We start from the raw sequence: 24130 nt of genomic DNA on the forward strand, positions 1-24130 counted from the left end.
ACATAAGAGCTGAGATGAAGGTTAACATAGTTTCTGGTGTTCTAGGGTGTGCAAAGCTAAAACTCGAGTTGTATTCACCCAGAGGTGCAATTAAAAGGTTTTGTAGGGTAATTTCTTAATATAATCTGGAAGCTAAAACATGCTTCTCTGGGCTCTAAGTATGCAAATATGTATTTCTACAGCTCTTTATTCTGCAGCTGCAGGTAAATCAAGCATATGGTCTTTTTTTTTCCAAAAAAGAAAAAACCCTCAAGGATAATTTTCCTGGATAATTAAATAAATACTGTACACCTAATCACTGAATTTAGTCTCCAATAAAAAGAGGCATAATTATCACTAACACCTCATTTTAATGGAGGTAATGAAAATCTCAGTTGAATGAATTGTAAACCATATTTTAGAAACAAAGAAACAAACCTGCTGATGCAGTTTTGGTCTCCCCTCCACTTCTGGTAATTTCCCTGCCTAATTTATCTGCTGTTAAATGAGATGAGGGTAGTGGGTGAAGGCAATGGCTCAGCTTTTTATCTAGTACACCAATAACACCAGTGAGGGTCCAAATTCCCATGGATGCCCTGTTGTAATGAACTGTGCCACAATGTGCGAGTGTGAAAATGCTGTGATTGTGTGAGCAGTCTGCTAATTGATATCCCCAGCAGATCTAAGTCATAAAGCTGCAGTGTTATTGTCATTGTCATTGTATGCAGGTTAAGGACACATATGCATGCCAAGAAGGAAAACCTAATCCAAGGCAGAAAGGCAACACAGTGGGGAAAAAACACAGAGGGAGAACACAGACAGAAATGTAAGAAATGTAAGGTGACCTTGAGGGTCTGAAAGGCGCCTATAAATAAAATGTATTATTATTATTATTATTAGAAAAACTGGGGGAACTAATAAACTCTAATACAGACAGTAACCGAAACTAAGACTTAAAAAAAAGTAATGAAATAAGTAAAAAATGTAAACAATAAGGAAAGTAAGAATCAAAAAAAAAATATTTGATGACAAACAGAATTTAAAGGTCCAAAAACTTAAAAATCTGAATCTAAGACCCAGGACCATGACAGTTATATTTTTCCAGTTACCAAAAAGCTTACTGTTGTGATCACTTTTACCTCAAGCTTTATAGAGTTTTTGCTTAGGAAAAGAGCTGTTTGCACCTCTATTAAGATTAGCCACAGAAATGATCCCTGCACCATCTAGCCTATGGCACTTCATTAGCATCTGAATACTTCTAACACCTATTTATATTTCTACCATTTTCTTTGTTCTATTTTTATGTTAAACAGACACTTCAGCCTCTTAGAAGTCCTCTTTACTCATAACAGTTTTCCACCTTATGACCTCTTTTGAGGGAGAAGTTTCTTTGTTAATAATTCTGATCATTAAACAGATTTATTCTTAACTTTAGGGAAAATTTATTAGAAAACTTTTCTTCAACTTTTGTCACTGGTAGACACTCGTTGTTCTAGACAGCTTTATCAATATAAGATTTAGATCTTCTGTTCTCTTTTAAACACATTTCAGAGAAGCAAATTATTTACAGGGTCTAGGAAGGTGTGATGTAGGTGCTAGTTACCTGGTTTATAATGAAAACTGGCAAAAGAACAGTGGTTCAAGTGGACTGGGCAAGAACTAGTGAGGAGGAGAGTGGAGTCCATGTGGCTAATCATTACCTCCCTAGAATCACCTTATTGCCTTTTCACTCTATATAAAAATATGCATTGATTAGTACTTTTAAAATCAAGAAGTGACACAGCTTCAGAGTTTCTGAAACTCACACAAACACCAGCAACGTTTTTATTTTAAATGTATGTGAATGACAGAAGCATGTTTATTGTTTTTTTACTCTCCTCACCTACTGTTTATGGGATCCTGAAGCAAAAAACAGCAACAATGCAAAACTCTCCCAATGAGAAGCTATCCATCTGGTTTCACACTGCTGAGTGATGAGTGGGAACAACACCGCAATGGAGGTGTTAATGTTCCATGCTACTCTCAGAGTTTCTCCATGGGAAGAAGGGATGAGAGGCACAGCCTGAAAGTACTTTATGTACAACAACAGAATCTTTAGTGTGACCAGCTGAAACTGATTCAATTCTAGATAGACTATCAGAGGATTACACTCCATAGTCTGTAAGCCTTCGATAACAGTAAAAGATACCAAATCACACTAAAATACTGCTTTTAATAAAATAAAATAAGATAAGACCAAGGAGGTCCTTTTGCACTATTTCCTTTCAACAAAACACTCAATAGATCATTAGGCAACATGTACTGTACTGTATTCTTTTTTCCATTTGTTCAATTGTATTTTGGCCTTACCTTCTTGGCCTTTCTGTGGCAGTACGTAAAAAACACAAAAAAAACATACATAAAATTAAGAAACAAACAAAAAACTAGCAGGATATGATTGCAGACAAGCTCCTCGGGGTATACTGAAAGATAGACGCAATCTGAGTAAAGCTGATGTAAACAGGGCATGGTGAAGGATGGTGGAAACAACAATATATCACAAAGTTTCTGCATGAAAAAACGTAGATAACTACGGAATCCTATGCAAAAGTATCTGTGAGATTAGCAGTTTTAATCTTGTCAGAATCGAGGCATCATCACCCCGTTGGGTGGACAGTTGATCGACCACTTTGGTTATTGATAATGAATAACGATTAATGAATGGAGTGCTAGAAAATGTTGTATTGTTTTTCCTCTGTTGAATCCTACTGATTCTGGTGGTCATCTTGCGCTCTCCTCCAGCATAACTGTGAGAATACAATTAGCAGCCTGGGAGACATTTCCTTCACCTCTGGAAAATATCTGTGCCCAAGATAACTTTTCCACATGCTCTCCTTTCCGTTAATTTGACAGCATCTAAACATGTTGCCCTTATGTGTGAATGAGAACCCCGGTCACTTTCCTTGCAAGTCACCATGGCAATCTTATGAGGTTGAACTTAGTATCCTGATTTATTTTCAACACCATCCAAGTCTGATATGCACGTGGCCATGCACAAGAATACACCTACACCTGTCTCCCTTATCAGATCAACTCAGTTTCTAATCTCCACTAAGATAAAAACCTAATATATATATATCTATTTTTAAATATGAGACTGCAGCATGCTGAGATAGTTTACTCCCTTTGCTTCAAGTAAGAGACAGCTGCCTCGGTAGAATGTGCAGAAGGCAGGTACAGGACATCTACTCACTACCTCGCAGTGATTTCTCTGGACAGTTACTTATGGGCACAACTGGACATTACATGAACTTTGTACTAGAAAGCTGGAATGTTAAAACCTGAGTAAAAACAGCTTATATTTTAGTGGGTTTTGGAGCACAACATACAGTGCAAGTACAAAAGGAGTTTCAACCCTGGTTTACAAAGCAAGGTCAGAACGCAAAATGAAAGTCACAGAAAAAAAAACAGGGGGAAAACGTCACATTGGGCAGGTCCATAACAGTATATGATGCCTTTTAGTTATTTTCAGTGCTCTGTATCAGAAACTGTGTGGGAAAAAAGAAAAGTGAAAAGAAGAGACAAGAGTAGAATATTGAAAGCTGAAAGTTACCCTTTATGGCAGCTGATAGCTGATGCAGCTAATCCCTGTCACAAATATATCAAGTCTTTAGAACATGTGGTGAATGTCATGGATTTCTAACATAAATGTGATCCATGTGTCAAAATGTATTTAAGTGATTTCATCTGTTCACAATTCCACATTACATTAAAAATAACGATTAAATGTCACACAAGGGTGCATAAGTGTGCCACTGTGCATCTCATTAATCTCATTTAAATTTTACTTTACTCATCTTTTGATAGGCTTTACATGTCTTTTGTACATGACATGCTTACTTAGTGAACTTCATCTTCGACTGCATATACTTTGTATATAAGGTGTACGGCCAGAGAGAGTTTGAATGTAGTATCCACCTGGAAATCTACATAATCTCTATTTAATGTGGATTCTGATCTTATATGAGTATTTTTTCAATATGAATTGTCTAGAATACATAGGCAGCTATTTACACATACAGTTACTCAAAAACAAAATCCAGAAAAAGAGAAACCAAAATCACATACTTACAATCATGGTAAAACTTGTCTGATGTTCAAAGGTTTGCCTTCAGTCATTTGCAGTATATTAAAACTGGAAAGACAGTAGGATAACTCACACACAGCAAAAAATAACCACTCATAATGGTACCATAGCATTGACTGCATGAGTATAAGCAATTCAAGGTCAGTAATTAAATGACTAGTTAAATATAACATTTGTCTGGGTATCTGCTGCAAAAGGGAATCATTGGAAAAACTGGTGAGTTTATTTAAATTGGTGAGAGAAACTCTGTGACCTCTGCCATCAAATTGAGTTGGGAAACAGCAGGTCAAGGGTTTATATATCTTTTTCTAAAGCTTTGAACAGTATCAGCAGCACAGTGGTTTCAATCATGGGAGAAAAAAGGAAGAAATATAGAATCAACAGCTCCTATGTTGGTTGACAAGCCAAATGGAAAATTCAAACAAGAGATTGTCGGTCAGAAAGGTGACCAACAACGTAATGGTCTCTCTAACTGAATTCCCCTGTAGAGTTTAGACAACCTGCCAGATGTTACAAGCACTTTATAAGCCTGACCAATAGAGGCTTGGGGCTAGAGTGCAGTGGACAGTAGCCACTTTAAGTAACCAGTACATAACAGTCATACTGGAAGTTGTAAAACTGAATCTGGAAGATTGTTTGGTCTTATGGAACAAAACTAGAACCTTTTAAAAGAAATTACCTACGTATTGCCATTCCTCTGGAAAAGCATGCTGGTAGCAGTGTCATGCATTTATCAGTGGCAGGGAAATGGAAGCTTGTCAGAATTAAAGGGAAAACGAATACAGCCAAAAATGAAGGACAACTGAGAGTTCTGGGAATGGACACACTACCCACTAAAAAATGTATATTTCACTTAAATTAATCAAACGCTAATTCAAAGAATTTTCTTCAGCCCACTGCCTCCTCTCTGAACATCACAGCTCTCCGGGCGGCTACTAAGATAGCTGCCGGGGCCTCAGCTGGACCACAATTGTGCCGGTAGTACTGTTCCCCAAACCAACTGCTCCACTCATCCCCTGCTGTTCAGAAGGCACATATTCAACCTTTTCATGTACAGTCATCACTAGTGATAACCACTGGGTTGTTGCCTATGACCCAGCAGTTTTCAGCAGCAGTTTTCAATCTAAGAGTCCATAATCTCCAAGCCCAAAGGCAGTGTGTCAGTTGAGGACTGAGAGCAGAAGTTCTGCTGTTATGTCATGAGGAGACCTAAGGAAGAGCATTTGGCACACAGGGCTTGAACTGTAGAACACTAAATGGAAATTAAAGTAGAAGGATTGATGTTTTAAGCCTCTATGTACATCTAGCATGAATGACAGAGGTACAAGTACAAGTACAAGTGGATATAAAGAGACTTCTACTGAGTGATCTAAAAAAAAGCAGCTGATGTGAAGCCAGTCCAGAGGGGCATGAGAAGTTGGTCTTGAATGGGGATGTCAGTCAACTTCAAATCAGGTAAGATAAGGTTTCAGTTTTTTAAATTGCCATTAACAGCACTTCTTGGTCAGACCTCGTATAGATAGGTCATCCATTCATTTACAGTGGCTTGCAAAAGTATTTGCCCCCCTTGAACTTTTCCACATTTTGTCACATTACAGCCACAAACATGAATCAATTTTATTGGAATTCCACGTGAAAGACCAATACAAAGTGGTGTACACTTGAGAAGTGGAACGAAAATCATACATGATTCCAAACATTTTTTACAAATAAATAACTGCAAAGTGGGGTGTGCGTAATTATTCAGCCCCCTTTGGTCTGAGTGCAGTCAGTTGCCCATAGACATTGCCTGATGAGTGCTAATGACTAAATAGAGTGCACCTGTGTGTAATCTAATGTCAGTACAAATACAGCTGCTCTGTGACGGCCTCAGAGGTTGTCTAAGAGAATCTTGGGAGCAACAACACCATGAAGTCCAAAGAACACACCAGACAGGTCAGGGATAAAGTTATTGAGAAATTTAAAGCAGGCTTAGGCTACAAAAAGATTTCCCAAGCCTTGAACATCCCACGGAGCACTGTTCAAGCAATCATTCAGAAATGGAAGGAGTATGGCACAACTGTAAACCTACCAAGACAAGGCCGTCCACCTAAACTCACAGGCCAAACAAGGAGAGCGCTGATCAGAAATGCAGCCAAGAGGCCCATGGTGAGTCTGGACGAGCTGCAGAGATCTACAGCTCAGGTGGGGGAATCTGTCCATAGGACAACTATTAGTCGTGCACTGCACAAAGTTGGCCTTTAAGAAGAGTGGCAAGAAGAAAGCCATTGTTAACAGAAAACCATAAGAAGTCCCGTTTGCAGTTTGCCACAAGCCATGTGGGGGACACAGCAAACATGTGGAAGAAGGTGCTCTGGTCAGATGAGACCAAAATGGAACTTTTTGGCCAAAATGCAAAACGCTATGTGTGGCGGAAAACTAACACTGCACATCACTCTGAACACACCATCCCCACTGTCAAATATGGTGGTGGCAGCGTCATGCTCTGGGGGTGCTTCTCTTTAGCAGGGACAGGGAAGCTGGTCAGAGTTGATGGGAAGATGGATGGAGCCAAATACAGGGCAATCTTGGAAGAAAACCTCTTGGAGTCTGCAAAAGACTTGAGACTGGGGCGGAGGTTCACCTTCCAGCAGGACAACAACCCTAAACATAAAGCCAGGGCAACAATGGAATGGTTTAAAACAAAACATATCCATGTGTTAGAATGGCCCAGTCAAAGTCCAGATCTAAATCCAATCCAGAATCTGTGGCAAGATCTGAAAACTGCTGTCCATCTAATCTGACTGAGCTGGAGCTATTTTGCAAAGAAGAATGGGAAAGGATTTCAGTCTCTAGATGTGCAAAGCTGGTAGAGACATACCCTAAAAGACTGGCAGCTGTAATTGCAGCAAAAGGTGGTTCTACAAAGTATTGACTCAGGGGGCTGAATAATTATGCACACCCCACTTTTCAGTTATTTATTTGTAAAAAATGTTTGGAATCATGTATGATTTTCGTTCCACTTCTCACGTGTACACCACTTTGTATTGGTCTTTCACGTGGAATTCCAATAAAATTGATTCATGTTTGTGGCTGTAATGTTACAAAATGTGGGAAAGTTCAAGGGGGCCGAATACTTTTGCAAGCCACTGTAAACCTCCTGCAGAGGGCATGAAAGTTGAGACTTGGCCAAAAATTCTCTGTTAAGCATAACAGTGAACTAATACATACAGACAATGCTAGCTGGCTCAGCGAAAAGTCTTTGTCCCTGTATGGCCCAGGAAAAGCCAAGCGTACCTTTATAAAACATCCGTGGAGAAACAATACATCGTAGTCCACAGATGCATTCTGTTCAGTCTGATAAAACTATCTTGTATAAACTTCCAAATTCATGTGGGCAAAACTTGTAACTGCCACCAACGGCACTTATACTGAACATCTGGACTGAACCCTTTTAAAAATTCGATTTCAAGCTCCTGATTTTTAATAACTAAATCTTTAATTGATTAACTTTGCTAAATCTTTAATTGATTAAAAAAGAACATATTTTCTTAATTTTGAAATTATTATGTATATTTAAAAAGGAAAGGGGCCCGAATACTTATACATACTTGCATATAAGCATTCCTCTTTCTGGAATGTACAGGTTCATTCTTGCCTTCTTGGAGTTTTATCAGTGACAGGTTTGCTGAAGACCACCAAGCAACACAAGTGGTGAGAACATAAGAATATTTTTTTTATACACCCATCTGCCAGACAAACAGTACTGTGGAGACATACTTTGATTAAGACAGATATTTCTGGATCCAGACAAGCATGCAGAGAAAGAATGGAGGGGCTTCAAAGGCTGTGTCTGTGATATGGTGCCTCTGTGAGCAGAGAACCACCACTCACATCCAGCATGCATTACAGAGGTGATTTTAGATTGTAATCACTGGGGATAAACTGAGGCACAAATACACCCCATCACGACCAGCATAACAATGACCTCTACACATACATGCTCGTGAGAGCAAGGGTGGGCATCAGCGTGTGAATGTGAATGTATGAAAGAAACCAAAAGGGTGTAATGAAACTGAAAGTAGAAACAAAGAAAGAGCAAGTGAGCTACACATGGACATTCACAGTGGAAGGAGTCCAGAGAGCTCACAGGGTTTATAAGGCAGCAGATGGGCGATTTCAACACCATTAAGGATGGAAGAAGCAATTACTGAGCCAACAATCTTCACATATAAATGCATGCTTGCGTGTCTGTTTGTGCTGTTACCCACATGTGTAAATATGTGAGTAAAAGCCGTGTTTTCACCCCTTTCTTTGCTTTTATCTTTAACCTCCTAGAACCTGGTGTCCACATATGTGGACATCACATATGTGGACATCACATTTTGGGTTGTCTAGACCAAAATACTAAATTTTGCACTGCAAGGGCCTGATATCCAGTTACGAGGACATTATACTGCCACTGTTCTATCGAAATTTAAAACGAATGTCATCATATGTGGATCTAATTTTTCTCAGAAAAAAAAATCAGGTAAAAACAAAACAGGTAATTCTTTGTTTTTACATTCATCAGGTCCCAATCAGCCCAAATAGCAAAGAGAAATGAAAATACATGCCAACATGCCAAAACACATGTTGGGGTCTTAGGAGGTTAAGAGTAGTTCCAAAAGCTTACACTGACAAGTGACATTCTCTTAAACAAACAAAACAAAACTAAAATTGCTCCAATGAAGGTAGTAAAGAAGAAGCTTACTTTTTAGCAAACATGGATGTAAACAATATACATTTTTTCTTTTTCAAGGTCTGTAGGAAAATGAAAACCTATTAGTCCCCTCTGCCTACAGTCACATCATTTAATGAGCTTAATTTAGAGCTACACATTTGATGCTAACACGAAATTCTTAAATAACCTTTAATTTTGTTTTTATAGTTACTGTCAGCAATGGTGAATTTCAAACTGAAATTGTTATTTGGATACTGATCCTAAAAGCTTTTAAGACACTGTCTTTAACTACAGTCCAAACAATGTGACCCAGACACAAAATCATCAGAAAGCAAAGTTTTTGTTTATTTACAAGAAAACTTCACAGAGAACCTTTAATACAAATCTAATTAAGTCGATATGAAAGACAGCTTTTGAGTTGAAATAATAAGACAAATAACTGAGGTGGGAGGTTTGTGACACCAAGACAGTAGCTGTCAATCATGCGCAGCCTCCATATAACTGCCATCTGTTGTTTGAAATAATAATGTGATGATTCACTGATTGGGAAAACTTAAAAACTGTCAACTAAATTAATCCAGACCATCTTTGAGCCTAATATTTATCCACTTGCTGGATTCATAGCTTGTGTTGCACTTAAATTACCAAAGACTCACATCTGGTTTTAATCTAGACACACACACACACACACACACACACACACACACACACACACACACACACACACACACACACACACACACACACACACACACACACACACACACACACAACTTACATACCCTAAGGATTTGTTTTCAGACTGCATGGTCTGGCAAGGTTAGAAAGCTGCTGTCACTCAGTCTCAGGCTGCTTATTCTGGGTGCACAACATCAGTCTAGGCAGATCCTGGGTCTGCCCCATGGTCACCTTCCAGTTAAATATGCCCGAAATACCTCACATCCATGGCGAGGTATCCTAATCAGATGCCCGAGCCCCCACCCCCACCCTGAGCGGTCTACTCTGACCACCTTCTGAATGACCAAGCTACTCACTCTATCATTAAGAAAGAGAACAGAGTAGACACAACACAGTGTTCTGGTGTGGAAACCATATCGGCAGATTTGGGGGTTCTGATTCTGCTCCCAGCTGTTCCACACTTGCCTATAAACTAACCCAGTGCAAGCTGGAGAAGATCGCCTGATGGACCACGCATCTGCAAAAAGCAGAGACAAGATCTAGAGGCCACCAAACCACTCTCTATCGCTTAGCTGTGCCGAGAAATTCTGCCACTTGAAGCACCAGCCTCCTTATAGCCCTACCCTTTGCAGCTATGTTAGCAACAGAGGTTCAGAAACTGGTCCCTAAATGTCACGCGCCTCTCTCAAAATGCTGTCAAACCTTTACCATACGTGAGAGTTCAAGGACTTCCCAACCTGGTCTTATGCTACTTGATCCAACTCACTACCAAGTGCTGACCAGCTGGCAGTTCAGCTCCTCTTTTCACCTCGGTGTCCAAGACATGAGGCCACAGGTCAGATGACGGGATAACGAAACTGATGATCATCCTGGTGTTAAGCGCACTTATGGACACCCTTACCCTCAAAAATTGAGTTTGTAATGGAAAGGCTCTTATGAGAGAGCACGGTGTTCTTTTCTCAGTAAGGATTTCTAGTGTTAAAATCAATCAGAAATTCTTTGCTCTCTTTCTGCAATCGATTTAGAATATATAAGTTTCAACCTTCTGTCAGTTAGTAGTGATGGTGTGCCAGAATCCTGTTTCGCCTCATTTCTTTTAATTTATCAAGGCCTGTACTTGGAGATAAACGTCTTCCTATTTACTTGGGCAACCAAGTGTTTGTGTCTGTAGCTGCTCTTGTGTATCTGTGTGACAAAATTATCAAAAGAGTGTGTGAGAGGTCACTTTTACTTGCTGGAATCAGGATACATGCGTAAGGAATAAAAATTAGTGAACTCTCCTCACTTATGTGGAAGTGGCGGTCTCTGTGTGCATGTGATTGATTATGGGTGTGCATGTGCATGTTTTGTAAAATCTTCACTTCATTATGTGCATCTGTAATTGAATTAGTCATTCCATGCTCATATCCAGCATCGACAGGAGCAGGCTATGGCCGCTTTTAAATTCTGTCAGGATTGTGGCAGGTTTTTTTTTATGTGCGTGGGGAATTTTTTCTACGTTTTTTCTCTTTCTCTTTTTTCTCCATGATAGAGTTAAGGGGGGAATTTTCCACAGGGTCACATTATATGGCAGTTAAAGAAAAAGCCAGTCTTGGTCTCATTTAGTCTCACGAATTAGACTTTGAAGAGGCTCTGTCCACCCATAGCTGTATTTACATATAATGTGAAAAGTATCAAAGCAGTACACTCATGAATCATTTATAAGAGCACTTTCTTTGAAACAGCTGCTGAAGCATGGTAATTCCTGGCTGTTCCTAAATTATACTCCACTATGACTACTGCTTCTACTGGCTTTGACCATCTTTTGCATTCAGACCTTCCTTAATTCTTTGTGGCACATATTCAACAAGGTGCTGGTAACTTTTCTCAGAGATTTCTGTCCAATTTAACATGTTAGCATCATGCAGTTGCTACAGATTTGTTTGCTACACATATGTGATGCAAATTCCCATTCTACCACATCCTACCACAAACTTTGAGATGACTGTGGCGTGTGAATTATCTTGCTACAAACAACATTTAGAAGATAGGTGACAAAAAAACACAGTGAGTTGGAACATTGCATTTAAATAGTGTTCCACTGGTAGGGGCCAAAATGTACCAATAAAATATCTCCCAAACCATTACAACACCTCTAACAGATGCATGAACCATTGATACGAGGCAGGATAGATGCCATGCTTTCATATTGTTTAAAACAATTTCTGATCACAGCAAAAATCAAGACTCATCAGGCCGTTTACAAATCTTCTATTTGTCAAATTTTGGGTAGCTTGTGCAAATTGCAGGCTAAACATCCTGTTGTTAACTGACAGTAGTGAACCCAAAGCAGTCTGGCTATTTTCCTCTAACCTCTGACATCAGCAAGAAATTTTCACACAACCCTAGAGATGGTTGTGTGGAAAAGTAACAATAGATCAGCAGTTTCTGGAATACTCAGACCACCCCGTCTATCACCAGCAACCATATAAGGTTCAAGGTAATGTAAAACACCTTCATTCTCCGTTCTGGTGTTTTGTTTGATCTTTATCAGGTTTTGACCATTTCTACATGTGCTGAATGTGCTCAGTTGTGCCATATGATTCAGTGATACTTATGATGAAGAGGTGTGCTCATAAGGTGTTGGTACGCGTATCATGTAAAGACATGCACTGTAATTTTTATAAGAAGAACATTTTACGAAGGTCTTGTTTTCTCTTCTGTATCCTTTATGTTTGACTTAAAAAACCAAACAAATACTTACATGTTGTGCTTTTGCATGCCCTGTCTTTTGGCTAAGCCTGCCTTTGAGTGCAAGGATTAAAGATGTAAAGTTGGTAAAGTTTAAGCAAAATCAAAGCTTAATGAGTGCCAGAATCCACACACAAGTAGGAAAATGCAATATGAAAGGCTGCAAAGTCGAGGCTGTTAGTTAATGGCCCTGTCTGATAGTTTTGACTGATAATTCAATAATATAAAGTGGGTATTTTAGATTCCCCCCCCCCCCCCCATTGTGCCAGAATCTCAATTTAGCACAAAAACATGCTCTGCTTTGCAGGAAGATTGCAATCTTAAGTTCGACATTTTCCCCTTGAATGACACCCATTCAAAATGCTGAAATTAAACCTCCCTCTGTCACTACTTACAGGTACAAAAACAGCACTGGTGCACTGTTCAAATAGCAGAATACAAAAAGAAATGAGCATGACAAATCAGAGCAGAGAGGGAAAGATTGGATCGTGTGTCCGGAGAATTAATGAATGAAAAACACAGCAGAGGCAGAGAAGGAACGAGAGAAAACACCGGTGAGGAGTAAAAAAAAAGAAGAAGGAGAACATTTCGTGATCTGTACTTCAAAAGATTTTATATCAGTTTTATTCTGATGCAGTCTGATGATATCAAAGTTGTCCAGTTGAGTCCATTCAGCGTTATCTAGTTTGTCCAAGGCTCACAATCCCCCCCAATCATTATGTGCTCGGTATAACTCAAACTATTGTAAACATGGATACACATTCATACACACATTTGAGAACAACCATATAAAGAGTGTTGAGTGTGATAGAAAAAGAAACACCCACACAAGATGAAACTAACACATCTGCTTTGACACAATTTGTTTAACACTTTGTCTCTCTCCCTCTATGGTATCATTCAACTACACAATGCAAATTCTCATGGACGCATACACACACATGCATCACTCTATTATTTACAGTGAAGGGGAACAGGCATGATCGGGCAGTGAAGCTGAGATGTCACTGCTCCAGCTGAAAAACCACACTGACACCACAAAGGCAACATCTGTATTCAATTTAGCAAGCACTGCCGGTGCCTGTCCACAGCGCAGAATTAACAGGCTTAGAAGCAGGCAGTCTGCAGATAGGGAGTATTTCCAAACTTAAAGAAGATTCAGCTGCTTTGATTTTCTGTTGACAAAAGCATGTTTCCAGTGAGACTAGGATAACGGGAAGGTTAGCGGAGAACAGCAAAAAAAACACTAGCACATACAAACACACAGCAAGAAACACCATAGAGCCACAACTTTTACAGCATGGAAGATGTTACGGTTTAAATTGCAAATAGAAAAAAACTATTGGAGACGGAAATAATAGAGATGACAGTCCAGGACCAAGACAGGATGGGTATGAATGGTTTCATCATGTAATGTGCTGAGTGTGTCAGAAAAGTTTCCCCAGAACTCATCAAATGTAAATGTATTTTCTACATCACAAGGAACGATACAAAGTGCAGAGAGCTTCAAGACAAACCTCCCTCTCGAAGAGGTTTACTACATCAGATCAAGCAACAATAGGGTACGGTCCGTTTGTCAGCAGGCCAATAAAACTGCGCTCTTCCACTCAAAAGCAGAATAAAACACACTGATAAAATCACTGAACTGTGATCTCACTGTGTCCAGTGAGATCACCCACAGAATAAATCCCTTTTATGTCACCAACTGTCATAATGTGTTCATTTGGTAACATCTGACCATCTGGCCCTAACTACGCTACCCATGAAATGACTCTAATTCAGAGAAATAACATGAGCCTCCCTAAGTGGTCATTCACCAGCACATGCTTAAGACTGCGAGTGTGCTAATGCAGACCTGTGACTGTGACGGAATAAAAAAAGAAAGGGAAAAATGGTGAGCGTGAACTCGCCAACTAACAATGCGACAACACGACTAAGAGGAAGACGAAAAGTGAAATATGCTTTGCCACTCAATTCCCAAAGTGCGAAGAATACCTTTATAACCTAGCGCTAATTAACCAATGAGGAACAAGAAGCTTTGTTCTTTCCACCCTCTCCTGTTTTCCTGCCTTTTCATGTTTCCTAAACTTTGTTCTTTTCACACTGGTTTAAGCTTAATACGCAGAGCTCTCAAGCACAGAAGCATCTGAACTGATTGCAGTAGAGAACCGGGACTCTCATAAAAGCATGGAAATATTTGAAAAAATGCCTTGTGGATATCGGAGGCTGTGAAAATATCTGTTGACCAGGGCTTAAATGGAAGAGGTATTGTAATGAAAAAACAGGCTGACTTAAGAATGGTTCATTACAGTATTCACCCATGCTTGATTGTATTTAGTAGTGCTCCCATTGCAGTGGACACGTTTGGGACTGGAAACTTTTGCACTGGTATCGAGAGGGCCCTGAAGGTGATATTTATATTTGCATTAGAATATGTTACTTCTCCAATCAGTAACCACTGACTCAATGAATAATGTACTCGAAATCCATCAGCTACATGTTAGTAATTATTAGCTGTATAACTATTGATCACTAGTGATTACCCTTTACTCCCCCCTTTCTCCAGCCTAAAATTTGATTTCTACATGAATTCTTTTAACATTTCTTGGCCAGTCTGTGAACTCTTAGCCAGTGACACTTCACAGATGGTCATTTTTCACCAACATCAAGTCAATCTGGTGTACAGATCATGATGCAACTCCTAGTCAACTGGTGCTCGTCTATGTCTGGGTGTCACGTTTCTAACACATTCATGCTGTGCATAATTCTCAACTTGCCTGCGGATCAGCAAGTTTGGCCCAACTGTCACTCAGATGGACAGTAATGACTTTGCTAGGCCAGACACTGCACAGCCACTCATCTTATAATTGGACAGTCAACCTTTCTCGGGACAGTTGAGTAATCTTATCTGCAGTGCCACAGTCTGTTGTGCCACAGCAAATATCCAAATGCTTTATGAGGTTGAAATAGTTGTATAGTGTCCATTGTGGAGAATCAGTTTTGGAAAAGCTATTTGATTTGTGATTGTAGTCATATCTGGTAATTATAACTGGAGTTTTGGAGACTTCTTTGGAAAGACACAGGCCGTTAATAAAAGATGACAAAAGCGACATGAAAAAAGACCTTGAGTTTCGTATGAGTATGAAATGATGAAGTCTTTCTTTTCTGCCTAGTAACTTATATATAGCTGAAGGTCAACTTTGATATTAGCACGATCTGACAATGAAATCCAAACATGAGAGAAAAAATACAAATTGTTTTACAGTGTCACAATATCCGTATAACATTTGGCTTTTCAATCCCTCAGCCGACTCTTTGTAATGCCTATGAACCAAAAAGCTTAACAGAAAAGGAAAAAGATACATCTCTTGATGCTAAATACAGAGTTAATATCTTTACTGCTGATATTGCATTGTGTAATAGGAAGAAAACCATTTGCCTTAGTGACAGCACACAAACCTTTTCCCAAAAGAGCGATGGAGTAATGCACTTTCTACTCGGCAGGAACACACAAAGGCAAACACCCCCGACATTTTGTCCTTTTCAATTCAAAGCTGTGGGTTTTTGAACAAGAGTCCCTTACGCTGACAACCTGCAGCGTTTGAAAGGGGCTTACAGTTATTTTCACAATGCATACTTTTGCCTGATATTTTACTTCTCTTCAGACGGTCCTTACTCTATAAAATCCTCAATGCCAGATAATGCCGTAGCACCGATAAAAGTGCAACACATCTGTCCTCTTATAACATCCACTCTGTGCTGCTAAATGTCTACGTATCCTTCAGCTTAAACTGAATTTTAAAATGCCAAAATGTAAAAACAGACTTTATACACTCATAGTCTACACAGGTTTCATTAATTTTTATTTACTGACTACATGATTATTTTTGAGCTGAATGTCAGCCACATTTTTAAGGCTGCACGCCAAACTATTCATTAAGTTATTTGCACAATGTCTCTTCACACCCAATACTCCTTATGCTGATTCATTCAAACTGTAACAGAGGAGTTCTATATGGACAACAACTGATTAAGCACAAAAATGTGAATGAAAAGAGAAATATTTGTTTCAGAGATGGAAATATAGTAAGCAAATACCATTCTCTGAATAGTAAATGAGTAAGTAAGAAAACACAGCACAGATTAATTCTTAAAAGCAGATTTTTCTGAAACTGGGGAATAATACAGCATCCAGAGATTTTAAACTTCATAATCAAACGACTTAGCTGTTAACTAGACTGTGCATATTATTGTGCAAATCCACTGATTTGTCAGTTCACACAGAGGGCAGTTTGCACAGAGTCAAAATGCATTTCTGAGTTTCTTTTTTTTTTCTTAATTCCCCAGAGTTACAAGAGAGAAGCTAACAAATCTCTTACCTGTTATTTTTAAAATGCATCCTGCTTGACATCCAGCCACAGGCTTCACTGTGACCTGTACTTCACCATGGATTTGCTGACAATCTTTAGGGGAAGCAAAATTTGAAAAAGACACCAGTTTAAGATATGGTTCATACAATAAAAATGTGTTTTTCTAAAAATCTCTGTGAGCTCCAGTAGCTCTGACAATCCCACAGAAACTGCTACAAATGATGAAGAGAGTAACTGAGCGGTTGGGATCATTTGGCCACATATGCAATTTTTCAGAAGGAGATATGTGAGCTTAGAAACACTGACAACTTTATTTTTTATTATGCAGGTCTACCCAAAAGAAAACCCCTTCCATGTTAAAAAAAAAAAAAATCAATTTCAGATCAATCTAAATTCCTAATAGGTAATTTGTCAAAGGCAAGGTGGTAGATAAGAAGCAGACCCTGCTTTGTGAGGAGATGCTAGCAGAAGAGAAACCCCCGTAGGCTGAATGTTTCTCTGTTGAACTATTTGTTCTAGGCTCTATAGTCATCTGCCTGAGTTACACTGCCATTTGTCACTGTCATCAGCTGGTACCTCAGTTTATAGAGGAGCCAATATGGAAACCACCTCACATTAGAGAGGGTGGAAATTAGAAGTGGCTGTTGTTACTGGTAACAGCTTTGATTTCTTTGGGGAATTACAGGTTGCAAACACGTGCCTTACTAGAGTATTTAGTATTTGGATACTTGGTTTAAACACTGATGTGCTTGCTGAACATTTATACCTGCAGGGAGACGATCAGATGAGGTGGCCATCTTTGGAAGTATGTCTTCTGGCTATAATGAGGCTCTGATTGTGTGATAAAGGCCAGTGACTCGAGCAGTCACTTTAATGGGTCGCAAAGGGCTTGTCATGTAACCTTGTGAGAACATATCAGGTGTTATTATATTTTTGAAAGTCTGAGAGGCTCATTATACTTTTCTCTGCTGTAAAGCTCTGGGTACTGTCTCTGCTTTCAGTTCCACAAATGCTGCCTTGTAGCATTTAAATAAAAATGCAGATTTCTCATCCAGGAGCGACTCTGTATCACAAAAAAAAAAGAAAAAAGAACAGAGCTGTAGTTTATGATTATACTAGAATAAAAAAGAATGAAACAGAACAAAAAGCACAGTAATTCGGAGCACACAAGTACATATCCTTGGTTTAAAGAGATAAAAATAATCAGCTACGTTTCTTTGACAGCTCAAAGCTGTCTCCTGGCTAGTTGCAGAAAGTGCCAACTTATTCCCTCTGAGGAAGACTCAACATTGAAAACAAGAAAAAGGCTTGGTAATAGCTGAGATCCCTCACCGATGCCCCAGTTATATATAGATGAGCTGTGGCCCCAGGACACAACTTAATGACCATAATAAGACTTGACTGTTTGTTCAAAATCAGCTTAGAGTGCATCTACACTGACCTACGGCATCACTTTAGCCTAGGTTGAATTTAAAAAGGCAGCATGAGAAGGAACACTCTGTTTTTTGGATGGGTGCAGGGGGAAGGTTAGTGACTGTGATTCCACGCAGGCGGATGGACCATGAGCTCCTGAGCCCTCCTCATTCCACCTCATAGTCTTGATGCAGATCAATTTGGACTTAAGCATTTCTTGCGGCTGTGGCTGCTCTTTAATTCAGTATGGCTGCGTGCTCTAGTGATTAATGGCAGGTACTTAGCCGGTAGACACGGTCAATAAACGCACTGGCCAAGGAACTTAATACCCGGCTATATGCCAAAGGCAAGAAAGGGTTTCTCCAGGAGGCAAAGCCACCCAGAGAGGATAGGGATAACAGGAGTGGAGGAAGTCCACAAAGGAAGTCCAAAAACTTATCACAGGCTTTTTTGGGGATTGACCTTACCAAAGTGAACTTGGATTTAATTTAAAGAACCTGGCACTGTGCTGCTGCACCATGTGTGCAAGAGAGAAAGATACAGAGATAAGGAGAGAAAGAGAAATAGAATTAAGTGTCCCTTTGGCTGTGGCAAAAGTTTGCATGCACGTGTCCCAAGGAGAGAATGGATAAAAAAAAATAAAGCCAGGATAACCTGGATGTCGTGCTCCAGACATACTCTGCCCATTAGGCTACTGCATCCAAGGGGATGAACTCGTGACTTTAAGATGTCTCCTCATTAATCATATTTCATGCACGCCCTATTTTGTTCTTATGTATTTGCAGGGCTTTCCACGCCGAAGATTTTGCGCCTTTGAAATCCCCTAAAGGCGCGTGCGTCTCACTTTCCATGAGAACACACAACTGCGTCATGTAATCCTGTAATCCTTTTAATTACCACCATGCAAACACATGAAATATAACGGCAGTAGAGTGCAAAAAAGAGGGGACATTATTTCCATTATGTGTTTACACGTGCTCTTCTTATATTCATAAACCAGGGCGAAAGTTAAATGATGGGCCACATAGCTTAATAATAATAATAATAATAATAATAATAATAATACAAACATTTATATTCAGTTTGTTTACGAAAACTATAGCTAATGTTTATATGCATCGTATGTTTTGGCCAATTTGTCCCTCCGGAGCTGACTGTTACAATACTGACCTCCAGTGTGTGCACAGAAGGACAAAGCAGAGCGTGCTTTCTTTGGTGCGGGACTTCGCCGCTGTCAGTTTGACAGCAATGTGACCTCCAACGAGCAGCTCCTGCACACAGGCGCTCGGCGTGAGCGCACTCTAAAACAGACCTTCAAGAGTCAAATAAGAAAAGAGATTGTCTGATCGACTGTCCAATTTGTTACTGTCAGCCACTTTACACCGACAATGCAGCTAAACTGGACTCACATTAAGCAAGAGCTCCCCCAGCAGTAGCCAACACTGATCTTATCGACTATTCCCGTATAACTTGTAAAAAAAATGTTTGCTTGCTTATTTGCTTCCTCTCCTCCAATAATCGCTCCCATCTCTTCTCCGGGGCGGAGCGCGTCCCTGCTAGTTCTTTCTGAAAAAAAGAAAAAAGAAAAAAAAAGACACGTGGTTCTTACAAACCTCTCTCAGGACACAGCGGGGAGGCGGAGGTGGAGAGATGCGGGCGCAGTCGGGATGGGAGAGGACACGGTGAGGAAGGAGTCCGCTTTCTAACCATGGAGATTTTGCTGCTGAGCAGCGTGCGCTCTTGGAATAAGGACTTAAAAGACTTGTATATCTCATGCTCTTTCTCCTCCTCCCCTTTTCTCTCTGTTTTCAAATGCATATGAGAGACTTGTTTGGAGGATGTGGAACATTGCGGAGAGAAGAAAAATGCAATTTCATGTATATTTTTATTGTGAAATGTGCGCTCAAGTCTTAATTGGATATTTCTTTTTTCGGATTATTTTCGCATATTAATTTTTTGTAAAAATCAAAACTGGACTTAAAAATGGATTTCTTTAATATCTCCAGCCTGGACGACGGGGTAGAGGCAGAGAATATCTCCTCTAATTCCACCTCTGAGAGCCAGTACACCCTGCTCGCTATCTGGGGTCTTGCTGGACTTGTCAGCTTCCTGATTTTGTTTACAATAGTCGGGAACGTTTTGGTTGTTATCGCTGTTTTAACGAGCAGAGCTCTAAAACCACCCCAGAACCTCTTTCTCGTCTCCTTGGCCAGTGCGGACATACTGGTAGCCACTCTGGTCATGCCCTTTTCACTGGCAAATGAACTTATGGGCTTCTGGTTTTTTGGCAAAATTTGGTGTGACATCTATCTAGCTCTGGATGTTTTGTTCTGCACCTCTTCTATTGTTCACCTTTGCGCTATTAGTTTGGACAGGTACTGGTCTGTGACACAGGCTGTAGAGTACAACTTAAAGAGAACACCTAAACGAGTTAAAGGCATGATTGTTGTGGTCTGGTTGATCTCAGCCATAATATCCTTCCCTCCACTGATATCAATGGACAGAAGCAGCAGCGAGGCCAGTCCCCAGTGTATGCTGAATGATGAGACCTGGTACATCCTCTACTCCAGCATAGGATCATTCTTTGCTCCCTGTGTTATTATGATCCTGGTCTATATTCGGATCTACCAAGTGGCAAAAACCAGGACCAGAACATTGTCAGAGAAGAAAAGGGATGTGGATTCACCACTGGAGAATGGGATGGACCAAGCTGAACCGGGCATAGGTGGGTCTTTAAAGTCCAACAGGGGCGGGAGCATGAAAAATCAGGAACGCCAAAATGGGCATTGCCATGAGCAAGCAGTTCGAGCCCCCCTACCAAACGAGCCAAAACATCCAACAGACAACGATGATGACTTTGAAGATAGTAGCTCGTCAGACGAGAAACTTAAAAAAAGTTCTTGCTCCTCAAAACATCATCATGAAGACAGAAAAGATAGGAAGGCTAGCAGAAAGAGCAGCTCCGCCTCTAAATACTCCAGCAGGAAGTCGCGTGCCAGTTCCAAATCCATAGACTTGTTTTCATCTCGTCGTAAACGTCGGAGCACTGTCAATCGGAAGAAAGTCTCAGCTGCTCGGGAGAAACGCTTCACCTTCGTCCTTGCTGTGGTCATGGGCGTATTTGTTGTTTGCTGGTTCCCATTCTTCTTCTCCTACAGTCTGTATGGAATCTGCCGTGAACCATGCAAGATCCCTCTAACACTTTTCAAGTTCTTTTTTTGGATTGGCTACTGCAACAGCTCACTAAACCCAGTAATCTACACTATCTTCAACCAGGACTTCCGCAGAGCCTTCCAGAAAATCCTTTGTAAGTCATGGAAACGCTCTTTTTGAAGGATACAGCACGGCTGGGTGTGTAATAGACATTTTACTTTGCAGACAATAAGCTATGCTGTTCTGAACCGTTTGATAATGTGCTGGCCTCGGGTGTTTTCACATCTGTACTTTCAGGGACTGCATTAGAAATGAAGGCATGATTAACAGACCTAACAAATGCACAAAGAAGGGGCTCAAACTACAGGTTCTCTGATAATATTCACAGAGGCTTATTTGATGACTTTTAGGCTGTTTTTCCCTGATGTGGGCTTTGATTCACCCTATACTACTTTTCTCTTCACCTAAATAACATAAATGGTTTCCTAACAGGTACTGATGCATGCCTGCCACAGTGGCTGCACTTCATGAACTTCCCAGGAGGCAAAGGGTTTACAGAGACAGAGCCAATTTACAATGTGACCTCATTCACTGACTATAATGCGAAGGCCTTGACAATCTCCTCACAACTGTTGTTTGTGACGTTAGATAATAGTATGTATCTTTTCTCTCTATCTATAAATCTGTTTTTCTTTAACTTCCTATGTCACACTCTCGACAGGAGGACCAATGGGACGAAGGGGCTCTTTGCTTACTGTTAAAGTAGCAAAAGTGTTTCACACAAAAAACTAACGAAAGAAAAAAAAAAAAGACATCTTGAAAAACAACAAATTCATATTTCTGCCTCAGTGTTCTGTGTGAACTTAAAAATGTCTAAACTGTGTGCTGCAGTGGAAACTTTCATCATGTTATGGTGGACTTTGATTGGACGACACGTGCAGTACAGTGGTATCACAGACAGGTATGTTCACCTTCCTCACACTGCCGAGGAAAGCTGATGGAATACTGAGGTAGTACTGAAGCAGATGGGCATCTACTGAGGCATTCACTGTTTGTGCATATTTGTATGTGTGTGTGTGTGTGTGTATGTGTGTGTGTGCAGTCTGGGGGGTTTACCGCATCTTATCCCACCTGCCTGTTAGTGAATGTGTGTGCATGTCTGAATGTTTGCGTGTAAGCCTACTTTTCCCAAATGGCCTGATTCTTTCTGGTCAAATGTGTATCTATTCTTCTGCTTCTTATTTTTGTCATTCAACTTCTCTCCCTTATAGCCACAGTTAAAACCAAACACCTTATTGCTGTTTCAGTGTATGCTGCTCACACCCATATATAGTAAGAACACACATATACGTCATTATCACAGCACAGAGATAAAACTGATTTATACAGCATTTGTAGCCAGAAGGGCAGATGCTTTGTTCAAGTGTAAATAATTACGATGATACAGTATTATTGTGTGGTGCCGCATAATCACACGTGTATCCCGTTCTCACTCCCGAGGCGTAACATCCCGACGTTTTGTCACGTCCTGCGGCGTTCCTGAGGAACGCGAAAGGTGGCCTTCCGCGTTCTTATGGTACGCGCAGGGTTATGGATGAAATCCAGTGGAATGATGCTCCCGTTCCAGCCCTGTATTCCAGCCCTAAACCTAACCTTATCCCTAAGCCTAACCATAACCTTATTCCTAACCGTAACCAGCACTTTAATGACGTTAAACAGTGTTTTCCCAAGCGATTTTAAGAAAAAGAGCAAACATGTGTAGATTGAGTCCAAACGGTTCTCATATTTCCTCATTTTTTCCGATGTCGTCATTTAGGAACGTGTTGGGTGCCCGAAAACGTAATATGTTGACGATTTGTCACCTAGCGTAAAATGTTAGGCTTTGGGAGTGAGAACGTGTTGGATAACAATATTTTGTTTGTAAAATGAACAACACTCTGCAAGATTTCTATGTTACACCAACCTCTGTCCTTTTCTAAAAGAACAAGTGTTTACTTCTCTGCTTTGAACACATCTGAAAAGATCAAATAAAGAAATCTCTTAAGCTGTCTTCTGAAGACTACAAGAGTGCATTAGTGCAATTGTTGTTACTGTACGGGATTTTTTGCTGCTCTGCCACTGTTGGTATAAAATGCACACCGTCTGAGTGATCCATTGATTTACTTCCTCAAATTTCTGATTGCACCTTGACTTCTCACTGCAGCTACATGCTAAGCCAGTTTGTTACCAGTCTTGATTTTGCTTTGTACAAAGAGGGAAGACTTGCCATCACATACACTCACCTCCTTCACTAACAGCCGGGCTGACTAAGTGAAATGGTGAATAGGTCAAAACCAGCAGGCAGCTATCTAGCAAATCCCCGGGATACTGGTAATGTCATGCTACATGCTTAAATACTTGATTCTGATTTCACTCGATTTTAACCAATATATAATTTAGTCAATATTGGCAGATATGACAGATATATATCCAATATATGTGTTACCCAATAGGAAACTAATTGCTTTTGTTTCTTTTTTTTTTTTTTAACAAATATGTGCAGAAAATAAGGGCCAGTGTAATTTAGAACTGATGTTATCACATAATTTGTCCAGTGCAGCAGCTCTGACTCCATTATTTACAATACTGTCAACACATGTAACAGAGTACGTGTCAAGGCCAAGCAGATTGTGGTGCAGTCAAGCAGTGTCTTCATGGTACGCAACATAGTGGAGTGCACTGCTGGTAAGTTAATAAAAAACGATCTCATTGTTTTACCTTTTCAGTCTAACATGTTGCATCTTAAAATTTATTTATGAATATGTATCAATAAATAATCTTGGACATTATGTTATTGCCATGTCTCCCTGTTTTTGTTAATGGCCCCCAAAAATCAGTATCAGCCAGGCTAAAGATCTGACACAGTATGTGGATAAATGCACTGATTTAAAAAAAACAAACAAAAAAAAACTACGCTGAATCTCAGTAATGAAATGTGGA

The 24130-nt window shown here is 40.0% G+C and overlaps 1 protein-coding gene across 1 annotated transcript; it reads left to right on the top strand.

Moving 5' to 3' along the window:
• Positions 1–19649: 19649 nt before the first annotated feature.
• On the top strand, positions 19650–23909 carry adra2c (adrenoceptor alpha 2C). Its single transcript, XM_063476866.1, has one exon. The coding sequence runs from the start codon at positions 19982–19984 to the stop codon at positions 21329–21331; it is 1350 nt and encodes a 449-aa protein (XP_063332936.1). The 5' UTR covers positions 19650–19981; the 3' UTR covers positions 21332–23909.
• Positions 23910–24130: the final 221 nt, after the last annotated feature.

This window comes from Pelmatolapia mariae, linkage group LG6 (assembly GCF_036321145.2).
Source record: "Pelmatolapia mariae isolate MD_Pm_ZW linkage group LG6, Pm_UMD_F_2, whole genome shotgun sequence".
NCBI classification, from domain to species: Eukaryota; Metazoa; Chordata; class Actinopteri; order Cichliformes; family Cichlidae; genus Pelmatolapia; species Pelmatolapia mariae.

Excerpts from the sequence above, each read along its gene's own strand:
- adra2c (XM_063476866.1), top strand. The coding sequence starts at position 19,982 with ATGGATTTCTTTAATATCTCCAGCCTGGACGACGGGGTAGAGGCAGAG.